The 11754-nt window shown below is 39.8% G+C and overlaps 1 protein-coding gene across 1 annotated transcript; it reads left to right on the plus strand.

Moving 5' to 3' along the window:
* Positions 1-322: 322 nt before the first annotated feature.
* On the plus strand, positions 323-11272 carry LOC115820736 (alpha-N-acetylgalactosaminide alpha-2,6-sialyltransferase 5-like). The gene is made up of 5 exons (XM_030784390.1): positions 323-364; positions 2201-2392; positions 7892-8301; positions 9229-9336; positions 11035-11272. The coding sequence occupies exons 1-5, from the start codon at positions 350-352 to the stop codon at positions 11270-11272; spliced, it is 963 nt and encodes a 320-aa protein (XP_030640250.1). The 5' UTR covers positions 323-349.
* The last annotated feature ends 482 nt before the right edge of the window (positions 11273-11754 follow it).

Raw genomic sequence — 11754 nt, forward strand, 5'->3', positions numbered from 1 at the left:
AATTAATTTTTGTTACTTCCACCCCTCATAGTAGAGAGTCCAATTGGCCGCGTTGGGTTTTACGAACGTGCTTGGGTAGATAGCGGGCTGGCCTTATAGCTGTGGTTGTGCGCGCGGATGTATCGCTCAAATTTGTAGGCGTAGCATGCGGAGAGACGCTCTCTGCTCGGGCTGATAGCAGGCTGACTTTATAACTGTGTTTGTGCGTACCGAAGTGCGAATGCATATGCATGGGTTGAAGGGGGAGGCAAAGCTATAATAGACGTTAAATAACACGGTTTCAACTTCAGCATGACTTTATTTTATGCGATGAAAGAAGATTGGAAGAAGTGAGGAGAGTATCCGCAACATGAGGGCACCGACGGTACAGTATCCGGAAATTAACATTTTTAAAGTAAATGGACAACGTAAATGGAAACGCCTAACAAGAGTTAGTTTCACTTTCCAAACTGAGTTTCCTGTCATTTACCTTATCTTCTCATCTTGTGAGGTAAAACTGGTTCTGACTTTTGGGGAGTGGAAATGAAGTAAATTTACTTACGGCGCATGAAGGAGGCTAGTTGGATCCCTGCTTTGCCTTTTAAAGAAATAAACAATAGAAAAATGAGATATCCAGCAAGATAATCTAACTAATTTGTTATTCATTATTCAACTGAGGGGTTCAACTAGGAATGTCTTCAAGTAAGCCTAGCCCTGGTCCAAAGAGCAACTCTCCTGGGTTTGCATAATTAAGAAACTTAAGTAAATTAGGAAAAAGTTTTAGCTTCGACCTTGTAAGTTCCAAGAGGTCTTTTGTCATATGGTCTTTTTAAATAAAACTGAACCGAACCTACGCATGCATCCAGTCTCTTTAACCAACCGCGACAATTTCTCTCTATGCAAATGTCTTTTTTTTTTTTTTTTATCTCAAATTGCCTCAAAATAATTGCAGTGAACGATAATTGTTTTTCGGTCAATTTTAAAAAAAAAATTATTTATTAAGGCTGTTATTTTTCAAAAAAATTTAAGTTTTGAACGAATCTCAGCGTTCATCTCTTTTTTTTCACTGTTATGTGACCCCCAGATAATTTAATAACCCAGGTACACCGCCACAGCGGAACTGATCGATTTGTTTAATTCTGCAAATTGAGTGGGATGGTGATTTGAGGTGGTGTTTTAAATTGGTTTGTGATGGCATTTTTGACAGCGATTGTTTATTTACACAGTCGGCAAACCGCCGCTTCCGAATTTGCGGGTTCTCCCCTCTGGTTTGGCTTGAATCCAAAATGATGCCAAAACGGTGAAGTTTTGTGGTGTTTTGAAACAAGATCCAGAGCGGCAGAAAGAACGGCTCTGACCAGATCCATCTCGCGTCACTTGTTATGCCCCTCTCTCTACCAAATGTAGGCCACTGTCCGTTCCGGTGTCAAACTCATGCTGTAGCTGACAGCAGTCTGACAGTCTAATCCCGCCCCAAATAACTGATTGTCCAATCGTAGTTTAGCTGAACTCAATTGGACTCCCCACATTTTGACAGGACCAACGGGACAGTGTCAAGTGACTTGTTTTTTTTTTTCAAACTAAGACTAAATGAAAACTTCAATGAAAACCAAACATATCAGCTTAATGTTATGGGCATTTTCAAAGGTACAACACCGCTTCTCACGAAAATTACCATTTTCTGTCTGGATTTAACGGTCGAAAGCCGACTTGACTTCACAACTGTGAATCAATGCGGGCGGGGCGTCTTCTGTTCTGTCGCCCTACAGGGTTTACGTGGGTATTGGAAACGTGTTTGGTGGATGTAGAAAAAGTGTGACCATGCTTTAACCCATCTCATTAAAAAAGGGAGAGAAAAAAAGCATTAACCGCGGTACAACACAAAAGCCGCGATCATTTAAAAAAATCGCGATTAAACAATTATAAAATAATTGTCACAGGCTCAGCAGATGTTAATGCATCTGAAGGCTTGTGAACTATTCGACTCTCTCCCTTTTGCCGTGCTACTGTAAACTGATTGCTGGGTCTGTTTCATATCATTTGAATGGCTAATGATGAGCTGACAAGTCTTTTAATAGGATGCTTTACTGCTTGATAATAAAACCTGGAACCATTTTCGTAATGGAAATATTTGGCTTATGTTTTTGAACATGTTTTATGTTTTTACGTTTTGCCTCTAAAGAGGATCGGATGATTTATACATGTCCTTTTCTTATTTTAGTGTCATGGGATTATCGTGATTGTCATCGTTACACTGTGTACCAGTATACTGTATATGTACAACACGAGCTTGTCTGGCACCCCTGCAAATGAAGCTAGTCCTGAGGTGGCAAACCAGAAGAGTCCTACCAATCCCCAGAATAAGGTGGGAAGACCACACTTAGATGGCTACAATAGCATAATTGATGAAAAGGTGAAGTATGTTCATTTCGTCCTTAAAAAAATGTCCATCAATTCAGCATTACAAAGATTTCAAAAAATGACCCTTTGACTGATTTCACTGTCATTGCTTCCCATGTGGTTTTGTGAAAAGGAGTTGAATTTAATACTGTTGTGATTTTGAAATACCCTGTTCATACATATTTCTCTTTGTGCTCTCTGTGTCTCTCTTTATGACACCTTACACATACTGCTGTAATTGAGTTTCTTTAAAACCACTGTATTTATTTTAAGAGCGAGGCATTATGTTGTGATCCTGAATAAGTAGCCTATTTCCACTATCTGAGATTGTCCATGTTGGCTCTACACACACAGCTAAAACTAATGACTCAATAAAGCAGTCGTTTAAAACCACTTCTTTATAATAGCCCACACCTCAGCTCATTCAGTTATTCATACATTTTCTGTAATGACTGTAGAAAGAGAGATATCAGGTTAATATTGGTATGTATTGGATAGATCTGTCCTGTAAATCTTGAATTTTCCGTACCAGGAGGTATGGATGCACCAGCAGGTATGGATGTACCAGCAGAACCTTTTCAGAGAATCTGAAATTGTTAACTATGGGGAAAAAATGTACTGACATTTAGTGAACGATGTGAGGAATCTCTGAACAGTTCCTTCTTAACCAAGATTTCATTCTCGTATAAGATACACTGCAAAAAAAGAAGAAATATAATTAACAGACTGTAGTTCATATCTTACTTGTTTTGTTTAATGAATATACACTTATCCCAATAGGCTCCAGTTCTCAAATTATGGATTTCAGAGAAACCAGAATGGTTTTCACAGAACTGACATGTGTTAATGAACTGATGAAATGCCCATACCTTTCTGTACTCTCCTCCTCACATAAGAAAGCGCTGCACCCCTTTGTCTGTGTTCATTCTGTTGCTGTGCTTTAGTCCAGTGAATCGCTAAATTGATTCAGAGACCTTTGAGTCTGGTATCTTCAATCTTCAGTCTTTAGTTGCAGTTCCCTTAGAATTCATTGAGTGATGCTCCCTGGCAGCTCCTGCACTGCTCTATTTACTGTCTGAATCTCTAACCTGTCACAGCTGTTGATTTTAATGTCTGTCACTAGCTTGGGTTATTATTTCAGCAAGCAGTGATTCTAATGAGCAGCACTTATCTAATGTAGCATTTTCTATCCTATCATCCCCCTGCTTCTGAACCCACTTGTACGACCCAGGCCCTACCTGCTCTGCGGTTGTGATGGGAAGTTCGGATCTTTTTACTGACTCGGATCTTTGAATCTTGTTCAGTAAAATGAACAAATCTTTTTTTCCAAGTCATTTGTTTATTTTGTTCATTGGAACTAGTGTGGCGATGTAGCTGTCATCTGAGTGATGACAGAAAGAGTACGGTTCTCAAACACTAAAAGCAACATGGTTTGCTTCATTTGTTAAAGCATAACACACAAGTTCACTTTTGATAAGCTCTTAAGCAACCTTTTGGACCATAGCCTATTTATTCAGTTGAAATGACTGATCACCTCAACTCAAAAGTCAAAGTGAAAGCGTTTCTTGTCATATGCACAGTTAAAACAAGCTTCCCCATACAATGAAATTCTTACCTTGCCTTCCACTCTGAACTGAGTTAGTTACCTCAGGAAGTAGTAAACCACTTAATAGAAGAGCTCTCTGGCTTTATTCGCAAGCTCTCCTCACCAGTAATAATAGCATTGGTCACGTTACTGCTGTAACCACAAGAATAATGAATGAAAGACTCAGGCCTGAAGACCCGTAGTTATGAGTTGTAAACGAATCAGTTGTTCATACACTGAGAACAGTCATGGGGTCATACACAGCGGTCATGTGACAAGTGAACGGAAGGAACCGCAAGACCTGTTTGAGAACGAATCTGAGCTTGTAAGTGTCACAAATCAGATAAAAGAAACGAATGGCACTAATGCACAGCCTAGGGAAAGATGAATGAATCACTCACTGAAACGACTCGTTACTCCCAAGGCATACAAAAGTTCAAAATGAACGAATCATTCACAAACGACACATCACTATTCCGCGTTCCACGCCTCAGGCAGAGACTGTGCTGTGCGATCATGAGCTATAAACTGTATACAAATATTTGCACCAGGGTCCATCACAATTATGTTACGCCAGTGGCTATTACTGTAATTTTAGCCCTTTTTGGGCACCTAATTACATGCAATTGCAAATTAAGAGAACCTTTTGCTAATGCTCTACAGCATGCCAGTGACTAGACCCGTGCAGTGCCGTGGTTCTCTGGACGTAATTGAGTTGAGTCATCTGTTTGTCTGGCAAACCTGCCTGTCCTTTATCCTAAGGTGACTTAACTCATCTCATCCTTAATAATCCAAGTGCACTTTAAGAAGTGGATTGACGGCTGGGGGTGAAAAAGCAGTTTAAAAAGGCTGGAGCTGGCTCTTTCCTCTGTTTGAGTTGGAATGAACAGATTGACATCTCGCAGTGAATAAGGGTTTATGGAAGCGATTCAGTCAGCTGCTACCTGATCTCTGTACCTGTAACACTAGGGAAAGTGTAAGCCTACATTCACACTGGGAGTGGCGAAAGTGTCAAAATTCGTTTTGACTGTGCTGCTAACAATGCTGTCGAATGCTATGGATGCTCTAACGTAGATGAAATAGGCAATTGCATGTTCATTCGGAACACTTGGTCTTGCAAACTTTTTTTAAGGGGCCGCAAAGCAAACAAACAAAAGATTTCATACGGTTAATAAATTAAGAGAATTGTGTCGACCGGCTTATGGTCAGTTGGCACAAAGATACCAGTCGACACAATTCTCTTAATTTATTAACCGTATGAAATCTTTTAAAAGTTATGGTGAGAAATCGATCCAGGAAGTAAAAAAAGGAACAATTATAATTACATGTTTGGTAACAAAAAACTAATTAAAAGCCATTTGTGTGGTGTGACTTTTGTGTTGATGCTAAGTGCTAAATCAAATTTCAACATACAGTTTATAGGATGTGTTTACTAGCTTTGGTCTTGAACATTAACGTTACTTTAATGTAGGCTACACACAAATTATCTGTGGTCCTGCTCCTGGTTGAAATTTAGGGGGCACTAATGTTTGGTGGGAACAAGTTCTCTAGAATTCTCTTGGTTGCCGCCTAAGTGCGTCATAGCTCATTACCATAAAGTTAACCAGAGGAAAGAACTTCTACTCTGAGAACTTCCTGTTTCATAGGGGGTGCTATGGAGCTGTACCCCCAAAAATGTAACTTTCATAGGGTAAAATTTTCTTTTGTAGCAATTTTTTTATGTTTTCAGTATAAGGAGTCGAGACAATAGAGTTCCGTTTTTAGAATTTTTTTAATGGTTTTCAGTTGTAGGAAAATAACGTTCTGTGAGTATTTGTGATCAAGCCACTTAACGGCATTACGGCTTTACAGCATTTATGGCCATATGTTGGATGCAGGATAACAACAGAAAAGATACCTTAAACTTGGCTTTATTTTAATGTTTTCTAATTCATGTATTGTTTAGATATGCAACACAGCACTCAAACCATTTTAATGACTGTGTGGAGCAGTCATTAGCACCACCATGACTAGTTAGCATACTGTTGCATTCGCAATCAATCGTAAATCCTTAACCGACCAATCACCATATATTAGCAGAATGCTAGTGTTTTTATGGGCAAAATCACCTTCCCTGAAAGAAAAATGAAAGGACGTTTGTGTTTTTTCATTTCACTTCTAATATAAAATCAATACTGTATTTGAAAAAACTAGAATAAACTAGAATGGGCTTTTTTGTCTGGAACCAGCTGTAAATAATTCACTCTCATTTGCTCCATTCACTCTCGTTCATTTAGAACTCTCTCGCGAGTGCCCTCTAGGTGAATTGCAGCAAATTTTGGAACAATGGCAATAAATAGGAAGTGGGCAGGCTCTATGTGGATGGGCTCTGCTTCAACTTTATTCTGACACCCGCAACGCCAACGATTGCACCGCTGACAGAAACGCTGGCTCGCATAAAGAGTGAATGACTTCCAGTCACTTTGATGCTCTTGTCACTCCCAGTGTGAACATAGGGTAATGGATTTTAAACTTCCAGTTGCGTTCTCACAGTTACTCTAGTGTGCTCTAATCCCTAGACCATGTGTTATATAAAGAAGCTTCTGCTTTCAAAACATACATTTGAATAACCTCTGTGGTCTCTCAATAAACTACAAATGTTACAGAACTTAACAAGTGACCACTATTCATACTGATATTGATATTCATAGATATTCATAGGTCTAATTATGTAAATATGGTTGTCTGAGTTTGGCAGTTTGTAGCAAGGTTCCTTCCCACAAGCTTCTGTTCTTGTTTAGGTTTTTCCCCTAGGTAGGACTACAGCAATATCTGTCTATCATAAATCCCATGTTTACCATCAGAAAAAACTCAGATCTGACAGATTTCTAGGCATGAACATTTGTAATCAAGTGACAGGCAGAATTCAGCTCCCCTATTCCCATCATTCTTGGTAAGGTCAATGGCTTTTTTTGGACTCTTTCGGATTTTGGAATACATTCACCAGTAAGGCGAATCCGAACAAATCCAAAACAATCTGGCAGATCCCGTCATGCTTGCTAGATTGGATCACCCGGAGGGACACTCCTGCTGTGATTGGTGGTTTTGCTGTCAGGCAACTGATGACGCTCGACATTTGAAATGGCTAAGGTTACGGTTAGTGTGGTGTTAGGGTTAGGGTTAGCCATTCAGAGCTACATGAACGCTTTTGTCACACTGAGCAGAGCGTCACTCCAGTCCCTCCCCCTGATCCAACCTTGCACCAACCATCTGAATATACATAATGAGATATCTTGGTGCCAACAGAGCGTCAGAGCCCCACATGGGCAAGTGAGGTCAGGTGTAGAACTTTCCACTTGTATCATCATGTTGGCGCTCAAAAAGTTTTGGATTTTGGAGTATTTTGGATTAGGGATGCTCAACCTGCAGTCTTTTGCTCAACTCATTTTTCTGAATTATATGTGGTAATGCACAGCAAGGTCTGATGATAACAAGTGATAGATGATAAGAAGACATTTATCAATGGTCACTTGAAAGCAAAGAATCTTGGGAATAGCAGCAGAGAACATTAAAGAGCAAGACTTGTTTGTAGAAAAGAACGGTGGAAATCTCTCATACCAGGGTAGAAGAAAGGCAACATTCAAAAATGCTTCCCCTGTGCTTAGCCTCCTATTAATTTGGAATTCCTGTTTGTTCTGGAGCAACTCTCTCTGAACCAGAGGAAAAAGCACTCCAGAGAGCCAGCATTTCATCACAATTAAACTGTAATTCCCCTGTCTTTACAGAACAAAGGTCTCTTTGACTAGATGACGTTGTTAGTTTTCTGCCTTACTACAATTAAATGAGCAACAACATCGTGATGTAATCTCAAGGTCTCTGTGTCTCAAAGTTTTGATGTCTTCCTTCCTTTATTTTGTTCTCATCATTTTTACATCATTGCATGTCCAGCCTTTGCAGATGCACTGCAACTCCTGTGCGCTTGTTACTAGTTCGGGTCACCTGACGGGAAGCAGGAGAGGCGAGGAGATTGACCGGACCGAATGTGTCATCCGCATGAACGATGCTCCTACGCTGAACTACCAGCAGGACGTAGGACAGCGCACCAGTCTACGTGTCATTGCCCACTCCAGCATGCAGCGGGTGCAGCGGAATCACCAGCAGCTGCTTGATTCCAGCCAGGACACTGTCTTCATCTTCTGGGGGCCAAGCAACTTCATGCGCCGTGATGGAAAAGGCTTGGTCTACAATAACTTGCGTGCGGTGAACCAGGTGCTGCCCAAACTCAAGATATACATCATCTCTCAACAGAAGATGTTGGACTTGGATGAGCTTTTCAAGAACGAAACAGGCAAAGACAGGTGATGACTGTATTGTTAGTAGCTCTGTCGGAATATTTGATTTTTTGGATTTTGATGTTTTCAGTAATGTATGTTAAAGTCTCATTTGAATTTCTGGAGTTGGTCAAAGGGAAAATATAAAAGACATGCCCACTACACCTCACCCAGATTTAGCTATGTTTGTATGGATGACAGAAGCACTATAGAGACCTGATTTCAAACCAAGTACTCTGTGACTCTTAATGTATTCTTACTGGCTTAAAATGAATTTTGGCTCAGGATCAGGGTACAAATAGCTAATATTGAATTAATAATTAAGATCAAATGAAGCACTGAATATGCATGTCATGAAGATGCCAGTGACTAATTACAGTAACCATAACATTGTACTCTCACACTTGTTTACTGGGAGATATATTAACTGATATGGAATATGTCTGGTGGTTTAACATGTAAAAATGTCGCTGCAAAGGAGTTCATAATGTGAATCTAGACATTTGGTGAGGAGGTCTGGGGTAATTGTGCTGAGGGCTATTTGTGACTGTGTTTTGGGAGTTGTTACCATTTCTGCCTCACTGGACACTTTGGCATTAGCAAATGATTAAAGGTCCACGTGGAATTTCTCCAGCACAGTTACTGCATCTTCGATCAGCATTCTATTACAAACAAGATGAACACAGACGGGAGAAAGCAGCCAGTCTTGACACAGCTGTTGTAAAAAAAAAAATTAGATATATACCGCCACAAGAACACATCTTTGCCTACCTACAACACAGCTGTACTATACTGTTTCTCTGCTTATTCAGAGATGAATTAACATAAAACGTAAGCTATGAATATTTTTAATTTAGTTTGTGATGTTTCTTATTTTCTGTCTAAACGCTTTCACTGGAATGGTTATCATAGATTATAAAAGCTGATATATTCTTCTCCCTTTCTGTATTTCAGAAAAGAGTCCAACTCATGGCTGAGTACGGGATGGTTTACCATGACTATCGCCATGGAGATTTGTGACCACATTAATGTGTATGGCATGGTGTCTCCTGAATTCTGCAAGTGAGTTCTGTCTGAAGTTCATCACTATGATGATAAAGAGAGGAGATCTGTGAATTAGCGCAGAAATAACGTAATATTTTTTTCCACATTCACATTAAATGCTGCTTAGTATATGCTGGACTTGTATCATATTTCTTTCCTTTGAGTTTCCATTTCAACAGACTGATCTGCTATAAATATACAGGCAGCAGGAAGCACATTTTCAGAGAGACACACATTCTTGGTTGATGTCAAGAGATGGAAAGCGCAAGATCAGATCACTTCATATACCTGAGCTCTCTCTGATGAATCATGTATACTCATTCTTCCATCTGTGCTTGAAGCAGTCCGCATGAGAGGGTTTAGCGTTGATGAACAGAGTGCTCTCTCTCGCTCTCTCTCTGTTAGAGGTGTACAGAGACGTCATTATCTGCATCTGTATATTGTTCAACCAACAAAATTCCCTGTTTCCACCTGTATTCAGATAGTACGCCGGAAGTGGGCGTCCTCTATACCAGAAGTCGTGTTAAATCGGGCAAATATTGTATTTTCTAACCTAGTGTTCGGAGTTTAAGAGAGTTTATATGTCATATGTAGGTTAACACAGGGTCAACGGTACAATGAAATGTATGAGATATGAGAAACAGGTCAACTCAGCAATAAGAGCACACTAGTTGTAAGAATAAGAGTACAATAAGGAGTAAGAATAAGAGTAAAATAAGGGATTAAAAAAAATAAAGAGTAGGAGAATAAGGAGTTAACTAAGAAAAATAATAGAAAAGAGAGGTATGAGCAATAGAACAATTAAAATACAAGGAGGGTGTGCAATAAATATAACAGAATATGAAATACAACACTATATACATGTGAAGGAAGCTTAAAATTAAAATTTAAAGTGGCGATTGTGAACAACGGTATTGCACATAGGGGGATGTACAACTTCATGTACCAGTGTAGTGTCAGTGCAGTATCACGTAAACATCGTGAATCAGTGGAATAATCAATGCCCATTGGCAATGCAATTTTTGTGCCTTCAAAGTATCACATTAATTTAATATTTGCATATAATTAATTATGAATTCCATTTCCAAATCCTCATTATACTTTTAATCACTCTCTCTCTCTTTTTTTTATTTTTATTTTTAACTAAACTAAGTTTTATGAACTGTCTGAATCCCCACCCCTTTAACTGACGGACACTGAACAACCAGAACCTGAAAAAATGTTCTATAAATGGAAAGTTTCTGTTTTGCATTGGAAATAGAAACGACTTACAGTACAGATACATAGAAACATATCCTTCAGTTGAAGGGAATCTTAAATTCCCGTGATGCTGCGTTCGCGATTCTTGATGCACTGACGTTACTGCAGTTCGCTGGGGAAGGTGAAATTCTATTTTACAATAATAATTTGCGCTAACTCGGCGGGGGCGACTACAGAATATAGCGATCACTTTTCAGTAATGTGTAGTAAATAAGACTTCCGACTGTTTTTTAAATTTAGAAAATTAACACACAAGCCTACATCTAAACGTTACAGGTCAAAAGCTTCATTTTGATGTAGCCTATTGGGTTGCGGGGGTAATAACGCTCGAATGACGTATTCGGGTATCTTTCTCTCTCTCTCTCTCTCTCTCTCTCTCTCTCCCCCTCTCCCTCCCTCCCTCCCTCCCTCTCCCCCGTCCCCCGCCCCCGCCCCGCCCCCCACACCCATTTCCAGGGCGCCTCACCAACACTCAGTGCCGTATCATTACTATGAGCCTTTGGGCCCAGACGAGTGCGGCATGTATCTGTCCCACGAGCAAGGTCGCCGCAGCAGCCATCACCGCTTCATCACAGAGAAGCAAGTGTTTGCCAACTGGGCCCGGACATTCAACATCCATTTCTATGAACCAAACTGGAGTCCTACACCACTCATATGGAATAAAACAGGAACAAGTACTGCCCCGGACTCCTGATGCTCAGTAATGATGTGTCCTTCAAGTGTGGATGTCTACAGCAAAGAGTGTTTTTTTAAAAAAAAGAGAGAACTTTTGATATTATGACAATATCCCTCATATTGTTTTCACAAGCAAGCAACCGCGCCACCACAATGTCACACAAAAAAGATGGAAATGACTTTTTTTTGTTTGTTTTACTATTTTCAAGGCCTCACGTTTTTCAAATCTAGAATTGTCCAAAAGTTCATGAAGAGCTTTCCATCAAGAGATCTCAATCTCTGGGGATCTCAGCCTGGTTTTTTGGTTATAGTTCTTGAGTTCCAAGGGCTCAGTATCATGGAAAAGTAGACTGATTGGTGTTGACATTTCTGTTGGGAAGCATCATGGCGACAGGATGGAAAAAATCATAATCTCTTACATAACCAGCACTGAACAGACATCAGTGGCATATATCAAGAATGTAAAGTGTGTAAATTTGCTGGATTGTGGTATTATGCCTT

Source organism: Chanos chanos, chromosome 9, assembly GCF_902362185.1.
Source record: "Chanos chanos chromosome 9, fChaCha1.1, whole genome shotgun sequence".
NCBI lineage: Eukaryota > Metazoa > Chordata > Actinopteri > Gonorynchiformes > Chanidae > Chanos > Chanos chanos.